The 21,863-nt window shown below is 43.9% G+C and overlaps 1 protein-coding gene across 1 annotated transcript in view; it reads right to left on the bottom strand.

The window, feature by feature from the left end:
- The window catches only part of MAN2A1 (mannosidase alpha class 2A member 1), a 197,364-nt gene that overhangs the window by 89,678 nt on the left and 85,823 nt on the right, over nucleotides 1-21,863 (bottom strand). The window contains exons 6-8 of the mRNA XM_052643697.1: nucleotides 14,988-15,161; nucleotides 12,187-12,373; nucleotides 7,200-7,377 (exon numbers count right to left, since the gene is read on the bottom strand). Of these exons, the coding sequence (XP_052499657.1) occupies nucleotides 7,200-7,377; nucleotides 12,187-12,373; nucleotides 14,988-15,161 (539 nt within the window). The remainder of the gene's footprint in view (nucleotides 1-7,199; nucleotides 7,378-12,186; nucleotides 12,374-14,987; nucleotides 15,162-21,863) is intronic.

The following is a 21,863-nucleotide window of genomic DNA, read 5'->3' as shown; positions in this document are numbered from 1 at the left end:
TTACTTACACCGAGTCCCAAAAACTAAGAGGACAGGCACATGGATGCAGTTAGAAGAGTTAGTCAGAGCTACAAACATGTGGGTCTAAAACTCCTTATATATTTCTAGAATCTCTAAGCGTGCAAGGATCGGGCTATGGCATAATCCAGAGATGAATGGCAAGTAGGGGAAACAGCAAAAATAAAAGGCATGTATTTTAAGTACATGTTCCAGCAGTCTGGAAGAACAGCTTTGTTAGCTGGTAAGCATTTCCACACATCATATGCACATATTCTCCTCTGGCCTCTGCTCTCCTGTCTGTATTCTTACAAAGGAGAGAAGAGAGACTTTAAGAACAGCAGGTCATTAAAAAAAAAAGGACTTTCTCTACCAGTAGGTAACAGTGAACAATAGAAGTAAAACAGAAAAGGGGATGAGAATTGCAAGGCTGACTGCTCAAATGAAAAAGTTTTTCTGACTAATGACCCAAATTACCAGTACATAAATCCATTTTTATGATCTCAAACTAGTCTATAAATCAGAGGAAAAAAGAAATATTATACAAGACTTCATAAACATATATTGAAAGGTAGTGTTGCTAGAAGTAAACAATTAAACAGGGAATGAGTTCTTTTAAAAAAGATGCTCATTTTTTTGTTTCTGATCTTATACATACACACACACACATATGTACGTGGTCAATGAGTTAGTTTGAGTTTTTCCATAAGATGTAATGAAACCCAGGAGACCTTTCTGGCCAACCCAATACATATATACACACACAGATACTGAGAGCCATTTTGATTCAATGTTGCAGAAAAATAATTAACGTAGTAAAAACCAGTTAGTGGCCCGCCAGCAGTTACTAGGAGCAGCACAGAAGCTGGGTCTGACGATGTGGGTTTGGACGCTCTCTCCACCACTTTTCTAACAGGCGGTTTTGAACATATTATACGATGCTTCTTCACGTCTCCACGGTGCAGCTAACAGGATTCTAAGTAAAATGCTTAGAAACACGACTGCCAAATAGAGGCATCAGGTTTGGCTGTTATTCCACCACTGCAAAGGCAAAATATCAACTGGAAACACCACAGTGGTATTAGCGAGACAAATGTAAGTTTTCATCATCTGTGATATAATAAATTTTGTAACAGCAAAATGGATGATTATTCCAAGTCCTTATGCTTACATTAAAGAAAAGCAGCCTTCTAAAAGTTCACTTTTTACATTCATTTTTACTTGGAGGATAACCGTCTTACATGTTGTGCTGGTTTCTGCGGCACAGTGAGGTGAAACCCTGTGGGCACACACGTGTCCCCGCCACCCGCACCCCCCACCGCCCCACCCCCAGCTCATCCCAGAGCTGGGCTGGGCCCCCCGGAGACAGCAGCTCCCCAGCAGCTGTCTACTTTGCACACGGCAATGCACTCCGTCAACGCGCCTCTCGAGCTGCCCCACCCGCTCCTTCCCGCGCCGCGTCCGCAAGCCCGTTCTCCACGTCTTTCTCGCTACTCCTGCCCTGCAAATACGCTCACCGGCGCCACTAAGAAAAGCAGACTTAAACTACATTATCTACTCTAATCCTGGCTTCACCAAGTGCAGTTTTTCTGGGGCAAGCGAATCTATTTGTGCCTGTCTCCTAAAATATAATAGGAATAATTATGTGCTTACCAGAAAATGCTCAGAGAATTAAACAACTGTTAAAGCAAAGCACTTTACTAGAGGACATTATGCCAAGTAGATAAAGAGAAGGAAAAATACTATATGACCTTACTTACATGTGAAATATAACAAAAATGAACAACTCAGAAAAAGAGAGTAGAGGTGGGGGGCAGGGAAGGAAACTGGCCAAAGGTGGCCGAAAGGTGCACACTTCCAGGTATAAGAGCACTAAGCACCAGGGCCGTCACATACGCCACGCGGCGTCTACAGTGAGCACTGCCGAGTGAGACCTATGAAACCATGGAGAGCAGATCCTAACAGCTCTCATCGCAAGGGAAAGATGTTTTCTTCTTTTTTTATTGTATCGATACAAGATGATGGCTGCCAACCAAACTTATTGTGGTGATCATTCCACAGTATAGGTAAGTCAAAACAGTATGCTATTAATAGACACTTTAAACATAAACAGTGATACATATTAATCATATTTCAATAAAACTATAAACAAATTAAAAAGTAAAGCACTTTAGAGAGTTAATAGCAAATCAATCTCTCAATATACTTTAGTTTATTTAATATTAAGTATTACTCCCCAATCTCACTACTAGGAAGCAGAATACACTTACTAGGAAGTAGATTATGTGTGAACATACAAGAAATGAGGGTCACAAACACAAGGACACGGCATTAACTGCAGACCAGTAGGTAGAGATCAGGTCAGAGAAGTGTGCGTGAGGACAGTGGCAAAGTCCTCACTGACCTAGACATTGTTGAGTCTCACTTTCCTCCCATACGGGCTTCCCTGGGGGCTCAGCTGGTCAAGAATCCGCCTGCAATGCGGGAGATCTGGGTTCGACCCCTGGGTTGGGAAGATCCCCTGGTGAAGGGAAAGGTCACCCAACTCCAGTATTCTGGCCTGGAGAATTCTGTGGATTATACAGTCCACGGGGCCGCAAAGAGCTGGACACAACTGAGGGACTTTCACTTCCACTTCCTCATCTATGTAATAAGGGGTTACTATCAGATAACAAAAATCACTTTCAGTTTCAAATTTCAGGGATCTGTGACATGCTAGAAAGTTAATATCAAAACGAGAGTACACCCTTTTGAAAATATTTCAGTTAATTTTTGGTACTACCCAGAATGAAAATATTTTCTTCTTGGCAAAATCTCAGAGCAAAGTTGATGTAAGTGACCTGATGAGCTTTCTCATAAACTTAAAGGACTGACATATAATCCTCTAGCAATGCTAGAGTAGTTTCAAAAAAAATAATAATTTAAAGTAAATTTTTCTATAGTCTCTTGGTAGCTCAAATAAAGTATTTGGGATACCAAAAAATAACCAAACAAAAATATTTAAATGTTTTACACTAAAAAGCAACAAATAATCTTAAACATAACCTTAATCTTAAATGTAATATTAAACTCCTCTACCAGGACAACATAAAAGGACAGGCTACATAGATTGCTAAATAAGTCATGATCAATGGCAAACTGGCTGACTGAGCTAGTCCAACGTCAGTTTCTCAGTCACCTAAATCCAATTGCTTATTTTTGTTTGTCCTTTCATGAGAAGAAAATAAGCTTACACTTTCGGCTTGATTGAGCAACTTTAAACATCTCACAGAGAACAAATACAACTAGACAAACAAGTTTTAATACACAGAAAAAAATGTTTGAAGATATCTAAGGGCCCTCAAAGCAGCCAGGATTTGAAGGACAAAAATTCTTGAAATAAAGGAAATCAATAACCTCAGACATGCAGATGACACCACCCTTACAGCAGAAAGTGAAGATCAACTGAAGAGCCTCTTGATGAAGGTGAAAGAGGAGAGTGAAAAAGCTGCCTTAAAACTCACATTCAAAAAGTGAAGGTCATGGCATCCAGTCCCATCTTCAAGGCAAACAGAAGGGGCAAAAATGGAACGGTAAGAGACTGTATTTTCTCGGGCTCCAAAGTCACTGCAGACAGTGACTGCAGCCATGAAATTAAAAGACGCTTGCTCCTTGGAGGAAAAGCTATTACAAACCTAGACAGCATCTTAAACAGCAGAGGGAACACTCTGCTGACCAAGGCCCATATACTCGAAGCTGCAGTTTTTCCAATAGTTCGTGTATGGAAGTGAGGGTTGGACCATAAGGAAGGCAGAGTGCTGAGGAGGAGACTCACTATCAGACGGTAAGATCGCCTATGAAGCTGAAAGTATGAAACTAGTCAAACAGACAAAAGTGAGTAGACAGTCTAGACACAGACCCACACGTAAATTCATCTCCACTCATGATTAATAACAGGGATGACACTGCATAGAAACGGGCAAACTATGGTCTTTTCAGTAAATGGTGCTTGATATTCACATGGGCAAAAAGTATCTTGATCCCTCCCCTCAGACAATATACAACAATCTATTCCAAACATTATTAGAAAGCAGAGACATTACTTTGTCAACAAAGGTCCGTCTTGTCAAGGCTGTGGTTTTTCCAACAGTCATGTATGGATGTGAGAGTTGGACTATAAAGAAAGCTGAGCACCAAAGAATTCATGCTTTTGAACTGTGGTGTTGGAGAAGACTCTTGAGAGTCCCTTGGACTGCAAGGAGATCCAACCAGTTTATCCTAAAGGAGATCAATCCTGAATATTCATTGAATGGACTGATGTTGAAGCTAAAACTCCAATACTTTGGCCACCTCATGCGAAGAGCTGACTCATTTGAAAAGACCCTGATGCTGGGAAAGATTGAGGGCAGGAAGAGAAGGGGACGCCAGAGGATGAGATGGTTGGATGGGTGGGTGGACATGAGTTTGAGTAAGCTCCAGGAGTTGGTGATGGACAGGGAGGCCTGGCGTGCTGCGGTTCATGGGGTCGCAAAGAGTCGGACACGACTGAGTGACTGAACTGAACTGACTGATTCCAGACATACTATCGACCTAAATGTTGAAGGCAGAACAACAGCACTTCTAGAGTGCAGCTTCATAAGAAACAGATTTTCATGACCATGGGTAAACAAAAGTTTCTTAAGCAAAACATAACAAGCACTAACCATAAGATTCCATTAAAATTCACAATTTCTGTTCCTCAAAAGAGCATTAAGAGAGAGGAAACACAGGCTACATAGTGAGAGATAACATTTGCATAACTTTTATCTGGAAAAAGACTCAATCCAAAATACGTAAGAGAAATATAAGTGGTTAGGAAAAAGACAGACGATCCAATTTAATAAAATAATCATCAAAAGACTTAGCACTGCTCAAAAGAGGATACCCAAATGGCAATAAACTTATGAGAAGAGATTCAACCTCATTAACTACTGGAAACACAAAATAAAACCATCACATCCATCATAAAAGGAAAAAAAGTGTTCTGATAATGCGAGTCTGAGTAAGGAAGCGGAGCAATCCAAACTGCCCTAGGATGCGGCGTCCAGTGGACCTTCTTTGGAATTTTATTTGACAATATCTACTGAAGTTGGACGTGCGCATACCCAATAACCCCAAAATGCTGTCCCACTTTATACCCCCATAAACTCATGCACATACACTGCACAGAACGGTCAATGCAGTGTCACCTGTAATGAACCAAAGCTGAAAACAATCCACGTGTCCATCAACAACAGAGCGGATAGACGGTGGCATGCTCATCAATGTCACATGACACAGGTCACATGGAACACGTGACAGGAGATGAATTTCAAAACATAATGTGCAGCAAAAAAAAAGTGAGACACAAAATAACACGTACTTAAAAGTCCCTTCTCATAAAATTCAGAAACAGGCACCAGAGATCACAAAGATGCAACCCAGAAGAGCGGGACGGGGTGGGAGGTAAGAGGGAGGCTCCGCAAGAAGGGGACGGACACACACTCCTGGCTAATTCATGCTGATACACGGCAGGAACCAACACAAAGCTGCAAAGCAATTATCCTCCAATTAAAAATAGATGAATATAAATTAAAAAATATAGACGAAAGCGATGGCTACTCTTGCAGGAACTGGTAACGACTTGGGAGGCTAGAGATGTTCTACATATTGGATAGTGCTTACATGGTGTTTTTTTCTTCTTTCAAATGAACTATATTTGGTTTACAATGTTATGCCAATCTCTGCTATACAGCAAAGTGACTCAGTTATACATACATACATACATACATATATATATATATCTCCTTTTTAATATTACATGGGTGTTCTAAAACTTGAAAATATTCTCTGTGTACTTAATGGTCTGTGCACTCCTATGTACGTGATACATTAACTTTTCAAATTACTTTAAAGATTTTTCTAGTGGGCAAAGGAAGAAACAGGTGAAATGTTAAAGACAGGATTAAATTTTTCAGAGTCATGCAGCGGCTCCATTCCCCAAGAAGGTGCATTTCGAGGCATGTGCGTGCACCCCTCCGATCAGCTGTCCCTGTGTGCGCTTTCTCTTGGAGGGAAGCACAGAGACAACTTACACACGGGTTCAGCACTCACAGTTTATGCCTTGGCTGAGATTCAAGTTAAGTCTCTCGAACCCCGTGACGCTCTCTTTAGGCTTACTCGCCTGTTCAGTATCGTGTGGTTCTCCTTCATAAGCTCGGATTCGCTTCCCACGGGTGATCCCACTTCCCTCCACTGCATCCTCACAGTGTTTCGCTGTCTAACAGCTCTGTGTGCGAGCATAATGCACTGCTGGGCAATTAGCTTCTCACCTGGGGTCCACAGGACTCTTGCTCAAGTCCTCACTCAAGCAACCCGTCTGTTAAAATGCTTTTATGAAATGAGTAAAATTGGAAGGTGTCTGGATATATGATATCACTGCTAGTCTTTCAGATGTGATAGTGGTATTACGATCATATTTTTCCACAGTGTCCTTATCATTTAGAAACATAATGAAATGGTTATAGACAAAAGTACATGCTGTCTGAGATTTGCTCCCAATTCTAGAGGAGTGAGATGGCGGTGGAGCACAGCAGAAACAAGGGTGGCCTTGAGCTGCCGAGTGCTGTGCCGGGTCATGGGTACTGGGGAGCAGTGGCGGGGGCGGAACTCATGCCATTCCCAGACCTTTAGGGTGCATTTTAAATTTCCCAGAGGGGGAGAAAAAGAGCAGGAATGACAGACGAGTGATGAATTTTAGAAGACTTCTCATCTAAGAAAAATGCGAGTGTAGTCTCTGGATACAAGACGTTTGTTTGCAAAATTCCTGACATGCGCGTCTGCATCTGCCAGGCACACTGCTAGATCACAGGAAGCGGCCGAGAGCAACAGCGAGCTCCCCGCGCTAGCAGGAGAAGAGGACACACGGAAAATGAGCATCCCAGCTTAGGAGGTACGTGTTTTCAGCCACACAGAGGAACACCTCTTTAATCCTCAATGAGTGGTAAGAGAGGGACAGCTTTAGAAATGGAACTGAAATGTACAATAATTTTCCCCTTCATAAATTATACTTTTACAGAAGAACTACATGTTCTAAGAAATACCAGGATGCGGGACAAACAAACTGAGGCTATTGTGTTTCCGCCTCCTTTAATAATGAAGGTTCACCTTCAACTACAGCATCATGATAAAGTATTTCTCATTACCTTAACATTATACTGAGGGTGAGAATTCATATAATCAAAAAGCAGCTGGTAATTCTTGAACTGATGATCCCATTCGGTGCGTTCAGTGTAGCGGAAATCGTCTCCCAGTGGGGCCAGCACAACTGTGGTGCGGAAAAGCTTTGACTTCTTTCGGTACTGGTCCAGAAGCATCTCGGCCCTGCAAAAGGGAAAGAGGACTGCTAACACCGTGGGGCCACTCACGACAAAGTGAGCCACACTCAAACAGAGGAGCGTGTATTCTGCCTGTGTTCTAGTTTAGCATAATTTACCAGGCAGACTGTTGTAAACTACTACACTAATTTTTACTATCCCTCTAAAATATCAATAAATTCTTATCAGAGGGAAAAACCCCACAGCTTTTCCATGGAATGTCCTTAGAGAAATAAAGGCACATTGCAGCTTTGGCATAAATTCCTGAGGGCATCAGTGCCCTCCCAAAGGTCAGCCACAGAGACTGACTGCCAGATAGCCTGTGCCATAAAATAATTCAGTCCAACAAGATAGATTTCTCATCTACATGAACTCTGCTTGCTTTGAATTAATATCCCTTTCTCTAAGTTAATCTAAAATTTCCTAATTAAAAAAAATAAATAAAATTGTCTAGTTAAACATAAAGTTATTTTGAATGAAGCCAATTATAGAACCATTTTCCTTTTCTAAAGGAAGAAACCAACTCACTCAACTTCTCCTATCAATACTCTGAGTATCTGTCGGTGTCCTCCATAGTGATCAGCAGACACAGCTGAGCAACTGCATGAGCTATTCTGGCCTCTCTCTCTCTGGGCCCCAACCCCCGACTCAATAGGGCAGCTAACTGCAGTGTGCTGAGCCCCAACCCCGACTCAAAAGGGCAGCTAACTGCAGTGTGCTGAGCCCCAACCCACGACTCAAAGGGCAGCTAACTGCAGTGTGCTGAGCCCCAACCCCGACTCAAAAGGGCAGCTAACTGCAGTGTGCTGAGGCCCAACCCTGACTCAAAAGGGCAGCTAACTGCAGTGTGCTGAGCCCCAACCCCCAACTCAAAGGGCAGCTAACTACAGTGTGCTGAGCCCCAACCCCGACTCAAAAGGGCAGCTAACTGCAGTGTGCTGAGCCCCAACCTCTGACTCAAAGGGCAGCTAACTGTACTGCGCTGAGCCCCAACCTCCGACTCAAAGGGCAGCTAACTACAGTGTGCTGAGCCCTAACCCACGACTCAAAAGGGCAGCTAACTGCAGTGTGCTGAGCCCTAACCCACGACTCAAAAGGGCAGCTAACTGCAGTGTGCTGAGCCCTAACCCCCGACTCAAAAGGGCTGCTAACTGCAGTGTGCTGAGCCCCAACCCACGACTCAAAAGGGCAGCTAACTGCAGTGTGCTGAGCCCTAACCCACGACTCAAAAGGGCAGCTAACTGCAGTGTGCTGAGCCCCAACCCACGACTCAAAAGGGCAGCTAACTGCAGTGTGCTGAGCCCCAACCCCCGACTCAAAAGGGCAGCTAACTGCAGTGTGCTGAGCCCCAACCCACGACTCAAAAGGGCAGCTAACTGCAGTGTGCTGAGCCCCAAACCCGACTCAAAAGGGCAGCTAACTGCAGTGCGCTGGTAAGTTTCTATATTCCACCTACTTATACTCTCTAGAAAACCTTTTGGGAGACGCTGAATGGGGGCCCCGTTTGAGAAAGTCTGGGAACACAAAGTAAGAGGAAGAGCTTCTGAAAGTGAAATTAAACAAGCAGATGAGCCCTGAGGAGTTCTCCGTTATTTCTAGTGCCAAAGCTTAAAAAACAGTGATAGATGACAAACATGTTTTTTTACTCAGTATTCCAATTTTCACTTCAAGGATTATCCAGAAGTAGATTCTAATTCACGATATAAAAATTTATGAAGAAATCTCAAAGAACATCAATGATGGAAAGAGGCATTTTACAGAAACTATGAAAAAACACTGAACTAAATGTAGAATCTCATATGCTCTTTTTATATTGATGGTCTCTGAAATTGTTCTGCAAATATTAAATTAGCAAAAATTTAATAACTTGGAGAATAAAATATAACCATAATATTCTTACTTAACATATAATACTTAGTTTTTTGAGATTACCATTCAATATAGAACTTAATTTTTACTAGTAATTTACTAATATTCCATATTTCCCAAAAACAATTTTAAATTATTACTTATAATTAAAAAGCACACATACAATGAGATTAATCACATAGGAAGATGTCTAAGACCTAAAGAAATAAGAGGAAAAATGAGTACATAAATCACAGATATAAGATGAAGTATAAATGAGCATCCAGCTAGACCCTCCAGGCAATCGGCACAGAAGCGCGTCCCAAGGCTCCTCTAGATGCGCCATGCGTGGCATGCGTACGTGTGAGACACAGAAGAGGGAAGCAGGCACAGACTCGGAGGAAGTGCCTCTTCCGCACAGCACCCGTCCCGACTCCCAGGCTGCTGCTCAGCGAGTGTCAGTGCTGGGAAGCCAAGGGCCACACTACCCAGCTGGGGGGAGTGGACGCTCGCTGCACACCCGGCAAGCTCACGGCAAGCGCATCCATCAACACCACAGGGAAAGACGCGCAGCTGCGACTGCTCTGCACTCACTCTACCCGGCAGGGCGGGCACCTGACTGGAAGGCACATCAGATCACCCGAGAGGCAAACCACCACCATACGTGAAACAGACGGCAAGTGAGCAGCGGCTGCTCAGCCATGTCCACCTCTTTGTGACCCCCAGGACTGTAGCCCACCAGGATCCTCTGTCCATGGCATTCTCCAGGCAAGAATATTGGAGTAGATAGCCATTCCCTTCTCCAGGGGATCTTCCTGACCTAAGGACTGAACTCCAGTCTCCTGCATTGCAGGCGGATTCTTTACCATCTGAGCCTCCAGAGAATCCCAAATTATATGGTACGAAAAGGCAATGGCACCCACTCCAGTAGTCTTGCCTGGAAAATCCATGGACAGAGGACCCTGGCAGGCTGCAGTCCATGGGGTCGCTAAGAGTCGGACACGACTGAGCGACTTCACTTTCACTTTTCACTTTCCTGCATTGGAGAAGGAAGTGGCAACCCACTCCAGTGTTCTTGCCTGGAGAATCCCAGGGACAGGGGAGCCTGGCGGGCTGCCGTCTATGGGGTCGCACAGAGTCGGACACGACTGAAGCGACTCAGCAGCAGCAGCAGCAGCAGCAGACCTAAAACCAATCTTGATGAAGAATGGAGCTTCTTTATCCTCAAAGTAGAGAAACCTGATAAACTACACATGCTGCGTGTATCACCTGCACATGACAGTTGGAAATCACTTTCTTTAGGTGTTAAAAAATCCAGTGCCACTACACTGGAATGCCCATGTCTGATCTCTGAACCTCACGAGGAAGGTGCCATCTGCATGGGAAACAAGCAGCAGAACTAAGACTCCGAGGCTTGTGAGCTGAACAACAGCAGCAACGAATCCACGTGAGCATCACTGAGTCACTCATCTGTGTGTCCCTGGTGCCTGCAAGCCCCTTTCAGAATCGCTGGAACTGACTGAACACAGGGTGTGTTCTGAGGGGGGTTGGGGAGGGGGGCCGGTGGTCTTTGAAGGGTTCCATGACCATCAACAGGACTGCGCAGAATGGGTCTCAGGCACTCTCAGCAGCACCCGAGAAAGAAAAAGAGGGGCCTCGCACCATCTATGGGTGCGTGCGGATTCCCCGAGCTAGCCTGCAAGAAGTCTCCCGGTGCCCCTGACCACTGGACTAACAGGAGGCGTGCAAACCCCACTTAGCGGCAAATAGCTGATCTCCCAAGAAGGCAGGCAAGGATCCCCCAACCCTGACCAACCCACCACCATCCCCTTTCCACTGCACCTTTGCGACATAATCTACTGAATTATCCTCTTATGTCTAAGTAGCCTGACCCTAACAGGCTGTTCAGGTTCTTCACCACTCCAAGAATCGAAAAAAGAAACCAAACAGATCCCAAATCTTGGGATACTTTTTTCCAAAACAACTGTAAAAGAAGACTTTGACATACGTAGCGGATCCATGCCTTTAAGAAGCCTCCTGGCTGAGATGCTTCTGCGTCTGCCACAGCGCGGGGCTCACGCTGCAGTACTTTCTTTACCGCCACAAGGACTCAGCCAGTGCAAGGAGACCCAGGCCATGCCTTCATCCTCACACACTCTTTTTAAAAACAGATTTTATTGAGCACAGAGCAACAATCTTACTTTATTTAAAAGCCTATATTATTTTTCTAGCAGAGTTGAGTGTCTTATATTACAACACACTGTTTTATTTTAGTGTATTACATACCATTAATTTTACAGTGAAGAAATTAAACTTTTAAAAGCACCAGAATTAGAAGTACAGGTAGCTTGGTTTAATGAGATGCTTCCATCTTTAGGACAGTTTTCTTCTAAGAAAAAACAAGGAATTCATTTCCTGATTTTTAGTTAAAAATTTTTGAGAATAAGTATTCCTAATTAAAGTTTTCAGTAAGTCAAAAACTTCAGAAAGATGCAAAGATATGTATTCATCAGAGCTGGGTAGCATTCACTATTACTGAGATTGTTATTAAGAGAACAGATAATTACGCTGTTTATGTGATCCATTTCAATAAACGTGTTTTTGCAATTGGGTTGCTTTTCTTACCAATTTACACCATAGAGACCATAAGTTTTATTATCAACAATATATGAAATCAATCAAACACAACAGGAGGCTTTTATAATAAAGGCAAAGAAGATCCTAGAAACTGTGTAACAGGTTATCCACCGTACACTGACCTGCTATTGTTCACTTTCCATTAAGCTGTGACACAGAAGGCAAACAGGCAAGGCTCTGGCATTTTTCAGCTGCTTTAAATCTCGTTTGAATGAATGCCTTGAGAAAGCATAGTACTGGCTACCAAAGCCCATTTATATAACTCTTCAGCAACAAGCCACTAATGCTTACTTGTTCAAGATGCTGACTTATAAAATGCATATTTCCATACCTGTTCTGGAGATTTCCAGGATATATTGTTTCTGGGGGGACTCCCCAGGGACAACCGTATCTGCCTCCAGGAAGCCGTTTAAAATCAAACTGGCAGCATATCTTAGGATCGGGTCCACAAGTGTGGGGGATGTCGTAGCTGTAGAAGGGCATCATATGGCAAAAAACGTCTGTGACAGATCCCAGATCTGCAACAAAGAGCAACACACAGACCTGAGAAGGCTTACAGATTTCATCCCCAAACTTTCAGAACGCCACTGCTTTACACATACACAGTGTAAGCTCCATCCTAAAGCAACAACCCCTCTAACTATTAATACACACACCCCAGCAGCATTCGATGGCTACCGGCCGGAAGGACGACACTTGTATCTCAGTGTCTACCTACATCTTCTGTCTAAACTTAACTGAAACAGAAAGGCCCCATCCTAAAACAGCATCCGCTGACCTGGAAGGATATAAATGAGCAGAAGTTACAATCAGCTCATCCAAGTTACAGCCACCCCTGGCTGCCAGCGCCTGCCACATCTGCGCCTGCCTCATCTGCGCCTGCCTCGGGGAGCAGGGACTCTGAGAGGGACCAGTAGCTGCAGAGGCCAGGTGTGAAGACAAGAAGACAGCAAAACGGGGAACTGGGAGAATAAGGGAAGGAGAGGGAAGGGCTTGTGGAAATACCGGGGAAATACTCGTCTTACAGTGACGAGAAATAAGTGCACTCAACAGAGTTTGTAGAGGGCCCCTTACCGATGAAGGGCCAGTCTGACTGTTGTCCTTAGAGGCAGAGGAAAAGTAAAAATAATTTTCAAACGCAAAGAGAAGAATCAAAACAAAGCCAACAAAAAAGTTACAGAAAACGAGTACTGGTTCCCGACACAGAATTGTTTTTAATTGAAACCTCAATGCCAGTATGTGTTGGCATCACTGCCCTTGAGAGGTAAGAAGCCTCCCACAAAGTAAGACTGGAGGGCTTTAATAAGAGTTAAAAATGGCTATTTTTTGTTTTTTAATTCTGACCTGTAAATACCTCTTCGTCTCTACATACAGATCTCCAATTCTCAGCAATGTATTGCTTTTGTAATACAGACAACAAGAAAAAACAAATAAGCACCATATACATTTAAAAAATTTGAAAACAACTGCTTCATTAACAACCACAACAAACAAAGAAGCTCACCTTAATTCCAAAACATCATTTTCAAGCAACATGTCCACAGACACCGGGTAGGTCCACCATACTATTTAGCAGCTCACTTACACATCTCGGTTTAGCTGCTGCATTTGCTGGTGTTAGCCTTCTATCAAATTAAGACTATAATTTTACAGGCAACGATGTTTTCTATATTTCTTCTTAGCATAGTATTAGGTGCATAAAAGTATTAATTTTATGCCAACTGATATTTATAAGCAATTTGAATGTAAGCCATAATTTAAGTAGGGCTTCCTCAAATAAATGATCCTTTTTCTACAAAAATAAATATGCTCCTAAGCATCGGATAAAATTATATAGGATGCAAGCCCCCAGAAGCTCCTGTCTGCCCTACAGGTTCAGTTTTCCAGGATAACAAGTTATACAGTTAATTTGTTTCCTTTTGAAACAACAACAGTGCCCATGAGAAAGATACTGTCTAAATTTATAAATGATGCTACTGAAACACTTAATGAGGGTCTAGATTACACAAAGAACAAGTATGATGTAATGCAGTAATGGCTGAACAGTCTTAATAATGAAATCCTTTTTTCAGATGAAATTTTACTGACAACTTGATACAGCTGGCAGCAGATGCTAGAGGCCAGGGGGCCTAGGCCTCGGAAGAGCACAGAGCTGGGTATAGATCGAGGCTTCGTACCTTGTCACCTGTTGAGTTCTGGCAAATGGCCTCCACTTTTCACATTAAAAAGGTCCTATAACAACAGACCCTAGCTTAGCAATGGCTACGCAGGCTCAGGGAGAGGGTGACTGTGAAGCACGCGGCACAGCGCACGTCCCGCAATAAGGGCTCGCTAAATGAGCACAGGCAGGCCGGCCACGGCCCGGGGGCGCGGCAGGCAGAGGCCGCAGCAGGCCCCCACCTCATCACCCCTCCTCCAGCGCAGAGCTGGAGGCGCACATCCGCGGACGCCCCAGGGTACCAAGACAGTGGGAAAACAAGCAACACGGGAGGCAGGACAGCTGTTCCAGGAGGGCAAGAGGAATGTTTTAAAAGGCAATTCTAACTAGCTACAGAGACAGGAGAGGCAGAAGGAACACTGGCGGGATTCCCCAGAGACTCAGTGGTAAAGCGTCAGCCGGCTGCGCAGGAGACGCAGCAGAGCCCCGGGTTCCATCCCTGGGTCGGGAAGATCCCCCGGAGAAGGAAATGGCAATGCACTCCAGGACTCTTGCCTGGAAAATTCCATGGACAGAGGAATCCAAAGGGCTACAGTCCATGGGGACGCAAAAAAGTCAGACGTGACTTAGCAACTAAATAAACATCAGTTCTAATGCAATCAACTTTGTGGTAAAATGGGTACATTTTAAAATAGAATCAAATGAAAGCATTACTTGCAAAAGACTAATTTCTTATTTTGTTTACTTCCTTTAGGCTTAGAAGAATCTACCATGTTCTACAGATAAGTATTTTTACCAATGCTTAAAAGACTCCTGACACAATTATATTGAAAAAATAATTATGTATATCTTTAAGCAACCTGACTCTCAAGACTGACATGTTGAATAAAACTCGTAACAGCAAGAGGTCATAACCCCCGTGAAATAATACCTAGGTCAAGTAAGAGCTTCCACTTTCATCTAACTCTACATACCCCAATTCTGTCTCCAAAAAAACTCCAGTGTTTTATGCAATGCAAAATGTTTTTTAACTGCATAATGAACTCTCTGAATAAGCATGCGAGAAAATCCAGCACGTTTTAGAAGATAAGCCATTGTTGGTGAATGTCCAAACGGGTCGATAGCCCAACCAGACCGAGGTTTCACTCCTGTTGATAAAGAGAAAAAGTGTTATTTTTTTAAATGAAAAAGAAGAAGTCACAACACATTCAGACCCACCCGAGCTCCCTGGTCTCCTGGATTCCAAGATAAAGGGCTGCCCAGAGCACCCTTAGTGAGACTCCCTGCAAGACCCCCTGAGAGGAGGATCCTGCCCCGGCCGTCCTCTCAGGCAGGGTGACTCACACTGGAAGTGAGCTGGCTGGAGCTCAAGTGAGCACTCTGTCATCTGATAGATGCTGGAAAGCTTCTGCAGGCAGTGGAGCCCTGATGTGGAGAAACACAGGACGAAGCCGCTGCCCTCCAGGAGCTAACAGTCCTGTCTTCTGTGCAGCAGCATAAGCCTGCAGCTTGCTCTTATACAACACAGAAAACTAATCCAAGTCATTTCAACTTGCACTCTCCAATCCCAACAATAGGGCTTTTAGGCTCTCTTTCATGCCGTACAACAATGCCAGGTCATCATATAACATGGTAGCAGAACTGGCCCCAACAACTGTGCTGTTATGTCATCATAAACCTTCAGACGTTCTGACGCTGGTACTTGCTATCAAGAAGGAATCAATAGAATTTTTCACACCTGACTCACACCAATTCTGGTAAAGGACTACAGATACACCTCAATTTCACAGAGGATAACATATAAAAACCCAACATAATAAACACACAGGTTAGAATGAATAAAATAAGATTATTCATTGGGAAGTATGCAAATATTTTATTTATTCAGGATTCTCAAAGAAGGCTTCTATATGCTACGTTCACACAGACATAAGTAATCTAACCGCACATTTTTTTCATGCAAACATCTATTTAGCACTTTCCATATACCGAAGGCTAAGAAAGGATGACACTGGCCTAGGATTACACAAATGAGTTAATCTTGATCCTGATTATAGCTGTAAAGATCGCCATGCAAGGTGTTCACACAGAATAACAGAGAAGAAAACAGAGAGAAGGCTGCAGAACACTGAAGGGGAAGCCAGCGCAGGAGACTGAGAGGGGAAGCTGAACGTCAGAGAACCAGCAGCACGCGCCAGATCTCAAAGAAGCTGCCACACAGAGCCTGCCTGTTTCCCATATGGGATTTACCTCCAAAAAATCATAAAGAAATCGTGAACCTATTTACTATTTTGGTTTCTTTTGTGGTGGCATCAGTTCAGTTCAGTTCGTCGCTCAGTCGTGTCCGACTCTTTCCGACCCCATGAATCGCAGCACGCCAGGCCTCCCTGTCCATCACCATCTCCCGGAGTTCACTCAGATTCACATCCATCAAGTCCGTGACGCCATCCAGCCATCTCATCCTCTGTTGTCCCCTTCTCCTCCTGCCCTCAATCCCTCCCAGCATCAGAGTCTTTTCCAATGAGTCAACTCTTTACATGAGGTGGCCAAAGTACTGGAGCTTCAGCTTTAGCATCATTCCTTCCAAAGAAGGGCTGATCCTTCCAAAATCCCAGGGTTGATCTCCTTCAGAACAGACTGGTTGGATCTCCTTGCAGTCCAAGGGACTCTCTAGAGTCTTCTCCAACACCACAGTTCAAAAGCATCAATTCTTCGGCACTCAGCTTTCTTCACAGTCCAGCTCTCACATCCATACATGACCACAGGAAAAACCATAGCCTTGACTAGACGAACCTTAGTCGGCAAAGTAATGTCTCTGCTTTTCAATATGCTATCTAGGTTGGTCATAACTTTCCTTGCAAGGAGTAAGCGTCTTTTAATTTCCTGGCTGCAGTCACCATCTGCAGTGATTTTGGAGCCCCCCCCCCCCCTGCAAAAAAATAAAGTCTGACACTGTTTCCATTGTTTCCCCATCTATTTCCCTTGAAGTGATGGGACCGGATGCCATGATCTTCGTTTTCTGAATGTTGAGCTTTAAGCCAACTTTTTCACTCTCCTCTTTCACTTTCATCAAGAGGCTTTTTAGTTCCTCTTCACTTTCTGCCATAAGGGCGGTGTCATCTGCATATCTGAGGTTACCGATATTTCTCCCGGCAATCTTGATTCCAGCTTGTGTTTCTTCCAGCCCATGATGGAAGTTCCTCATGATGTACTCTGCATATAAGTTAAATAAGCAGGGTGACAATATACAGCCTTGACACACTCCTTTTCCTATTTGGAAGCAGTCTGTTGTTCTAGGTTTAGCAATTCTGAAACTTTCATGAATGCCAAGACTGAGCAAACTAGTAAGGTAAAGTAGCCAGGTTCTCTATTTTGAGAGAAAGAACTGCAAAACAGTTCCTATAAATGTGCGAATAGAATGGACCCTATGATACTGAGCTGAAATAGGAGACAGCCGTACTAACTTATGAATAAATATACAAATAAACACACAAACATACATCTATATTTAAAGAAACTACATCAATATGTGTGTCTGTATGTCTGCGTGTGTCTGTGTGTGTTTGTCTGTGTGTCTGTATGTCTGCATGTGTCTGTGTGTGTGTGTCTGTGTGTCTGTATGTCTGTGTGTGCATGTGTGTGTCTGTGTGTGTATGTCTGTGTCTGTGTGTGTATGTATGTTTGTGTGTGTCTCTGTGTGTATATGTATGTGTCTGTGTGTGTGTCTATGTGTGTCTCTGTGTGTATATGTATGTGTCTGTGTATGTCTATGTGTGTCTGTGCGTCTGTGTGTGTGTCTGTCTGTCTGTCTCTGTGTGTGTCTCTGTGTGTGTGTCTGTGTCTGTGTGTGTGTGTCTGTGTCTGTGTGTGTGTGTCTGTGTCTGTGTGTGTGTCTGTGTGTGTTGGTGTCTGTGTGTGTCTGTGTGTCTGTGTCTGTGTGTCCGTCTGTGTATGTGTATGTGTGTCTGTGTGTGTGTGTGTCTGTGTGTGTCTGTGTGTGTGTGTATACACACATTTCCTAGCTCTCTGCACTACAAAGGCCTAGATGCCGCGGCACTGTAGCATCAATTAGCAGAACTTTGCTCCTGGATTTTGACCTCTAAATGCTATGCTCTGTAATAACCTCAGAGAAACAGCTTATTTCAGGCCTGAGACTGGGAAAGTACAAGGTAACCCTAGAACAGATCATTTGGGGCATAAAGTAAAGAAATGGCCAGAGTCATGGAAACATATAGAAATACATCAGGAGACAGCTTGAAGGGGCTTCCATTGGCCAAATGTGGGACAACTGGGGTATCAAGATAAAGAACAGTTGTACTGGACTGGAACCCACTGAATGAAAGAAACCCACAAGCTCACAAATAAAGAAAGCTCTTCCTTTTAGTAAAATGCAAACAAATAACCAGGTCCTCCCTGGTGGCTCGGCAGTAAAGAATCGCCTGCTAATGCAGGAGATGTGGGTTTGATCCCTGGGTCAGGAAGGTCCCTTGGAGGAGGAAAAGGCACCCCAAGGCAGTATTCTCTGCTGGGCAATCCCACGGACAGAGGAGCCTGGCAGACTCCGGTCCACGGGGTCACAAAAGAGTCAGACGTAGCGACTAAACAGCAACAAAACCAACAGTTACAGAAGGGACCGTGGAGTTAGAAAGCCATCAGCAGATCCTAAAACTGAAATACTGAAGTCTGATGAGGAATTTTACCTGTTCTCAATGTATCTCCCACAAAGCGGGGAAACGTAAAGTACAGAGAAGAAGCATAAGACATAACTGATCACGGACAGCACCTCTGACATGGAACAGGAGGCGACACGCACTTCCTGATGAGACGCACTGAGCCCACAGCAAACAACTGTGGCGACACCCCAGGAAAATAACAGGCCAGACAGGGCCATCTGAAGCTAATGATGAGGGGAAACTCAAACTGAGAGACGGTTTACAGCAGAAGTCTGACCTCCTCAAAAATATCAAGGTTAAGAAACTGAGAGAAAGGCTGAGGGAGTGTTCCAGGTGAAGGAGACAAAAAGACGTGACAACTAGATGTCATACGTGATTCTGAACTGGGAGAGAAAAAACAGCAGCTTTTATTGAAGAACATTACTAGGACAACTGACAAGATTTGAATACACTGTGAATTAGACTGTGGTATCATTGTTAAAACTCCTCATTTGACAACTATCGTCTGCTTATCTAAGAAAACATCTCTGTTTCTTAGGAAATAACACAATGAAATGCTGAGAGGTAAAGGGACAAGATGTCTCCCGCTTACTCTCAAACAGTTCAAAAAAACATGCATGTGAGTCTAACTGCAGTCATATCTTGGTATCCGAGGGAGACTGGCTCCAGGACACCTGAAAAAACCAAAATCCCTTGATGCCAAGTTCCTTATCTAAAATGGTATTATATGCGCACATGACCTACACACATCCTATCGCATACAGGCATACCCCAGAGAGGTTGAGGGTGTACTTCCAGACCACTGCAATAAAGAGAGCGCCACAGCAAAATGTTGCCCAGTACATGGAAAAGCTATGTTGCCATAGTCTATGAAGTGTGCAGAGCATTGTGCCTAAAAAAGTGTGCAGACTTCAGTTAAAAGAAACCATGCGTACAGAAAAGAGAACCCTTGCACTGCTGGTGGGAATCTAAGTTGGTATAGTTACCACAGTAAACAGTACAGAAAATTCTCAAAAAATTAAAGAGAACTACCATATGACCCAGCAATGCCACACCTGGGCATTAATCTAAAGAAAACACAAACACTAATTTGAAGATACATGGACCCCCACATTCACAGCAGCATTATTTACAGCAGCCAAGATACAGAAGCAGCCCAAGTGTCCACAAGTGGATCGGTGGACACATATACATACCCACACATGCGCATATACACACAGATATACACGCAAATGCATACACATGCACAACAGAACCCCATCCAGGCATATGAAAGAACGCAATATATACATATCCACACGTGTGCATATACACACAGATATACACGCAAATGCATACATACACATGCACAACAGAACCCCATCCAGGCATATGAAAGAACGCAGTCGTGTCATTTTTGACAACGTTTATCAGGCTTGAGGCAATGTGCCCTATGAAGTAAGCCAGACAGAAAGAGACAAACAAGGTGAGAGCTCACTGGCACGTGTAAGCTAAAACCAAATGAACAGCAAAGCAGAAAGAGTCACAGACGCGGAGAGTGAACCGGCGGCTTCCAGAAAGGGGAGACTGGCAAGAAGAAGGAAACAGGTGAGGGAGACCAAGAGGCACAAACTCCCAGCTGCAAAATAAGGCATGCAATTCCACATTTGAAATGTATGGAAATACGGAGTCACAATGTTGTATGTCAGGAACATAAGTTGTAGATCAACTATACTTCAAAAGCAGCAAACTCAGAAGCGATCAGATCTGCGGCCACCGAGGGCGGGAGCGGGAGAAGGAGTCGGATGCAGGCAGTCAGAAGGTGCGAGCTTCCAGTTACAAGATAAACAAGCACTAGGACTGTGATGCTGCTGGGCAGTCACGCCCGGCTCTTCACAGCCCGAGGGGCCGCTGTGCGCCAGGCGCCTCTGTCCTGCACTCTCCCGGCGTTTGCTCAAGTTCGCGCCCGAGTCAGAGATGCTGCCTGATCATCTCATCTCTGCTGCCCCTTTCCTTTTGCCTTCCGTCTTTCCCAGGATCAGGTCTTTCCCAATGGGTCAGCTTCCCTTGTGGCTCAGCTGTAAAGAACTCGCCTAGCAGTGCAGGAGATGCGGGTTCAATCCCTGGTTCAGGAAGATACCCTGGAGAAGGAAATGGCTACCCACTCCAGTATTCTTGCCTGGGAAATCCCAGGGACAGAGGAGCCTGGCGGGCTAGAGTCCATGGGATTGCAAAGAGTCAGACACGACTGAGTGACTTCACTTCTTCATATACTGTCCAGAATAACAAGGGCAGAATAAGCTTACAAACAAGAGTAAAATCCAACATGAAAAGTTACAGCGATGTCTGAGATTTTATCATTACCAGTGATCTTTTCCAATCAAAATCACCTGATACACAGGATAGAGCAACCTAGCTGCAACAGACTCAAGAATCCCTGGGGTGTAATGACACAGAAAAGAGAGAATTTTTAAAAACTGATATGAAAGGAGGTGAAAGCTATGGAGAGACTTAGAGGGAAACCCAGTATGCCGCCAGGGTTTTTCTTGGTATAAGTAAATATTTTCAACAGGGGGTTAAGTGACAAATTTAAGGGAAAATTCAGTATGAGAAAAATTCAAAATTTAAAAAGTGGGCACATGTGTCAATAAAACTAGGAAAGATTTTGTGTTTTCATGCTAGAATAAGATTGTTAAAATATATAAAAGTAAAAGCAAGAAAAGTTACAGGAAATAATCATTAAAAAGAGTAAAACATACCACGTAAGTGATGGCAAATCTAACAGTCCTAAAATCAGACCACGAGCAACACGGATAACACAGTCAACAGAACTGGGCCATTCCAGACACACCTGACATTAGACCTTAAGAGGGGCCAGAGGACAGTCAGACAATGCAGCTTTAGGCAAAACACAACCTTAAAGCTCAAACTTAAAAGTTCCAATGGTCAGTTTTCTATAACAAAACATATAAAAACAGAAATTAACAACCAAAGACTAAATAATTTTAAAGTGAAGTGAAATGAAGTCACTCAGTCGTGTCCGACTCTTTGTGACCCCATGGACTGTAGCCTACAATGCTCCTCCGTCCTCTGTCCATGGGATTCTCCAGGCAAGAGTACTGGAGTGGGTTGCCATTTCCTTCTCCAGAGGATCTTCCCGACCCAGGGATCGAACCTGGGTCTCCCGCATTGTAGGCA

Source organism: Budorcas taxicolor, chromosome 7 (genome assembly GCF_023091745.1).
Source record: "Budorcas taxicolor isolate Tak-1 chromosome 7, Takin1.1, whole genome shotgun sequence".
Classification (NCBI taxonomy): Eukaryota; Metazoa; Chordata; class Mammalia; order Artiodactyla; family Bovidae; genus Budorcas; species Budorcas taxicolor.
The sequence above is the reverse complement of the archived record's forward strand: the minus strand, read 5'-3'. Positions and strand labels throughout refer to the sequence as shown.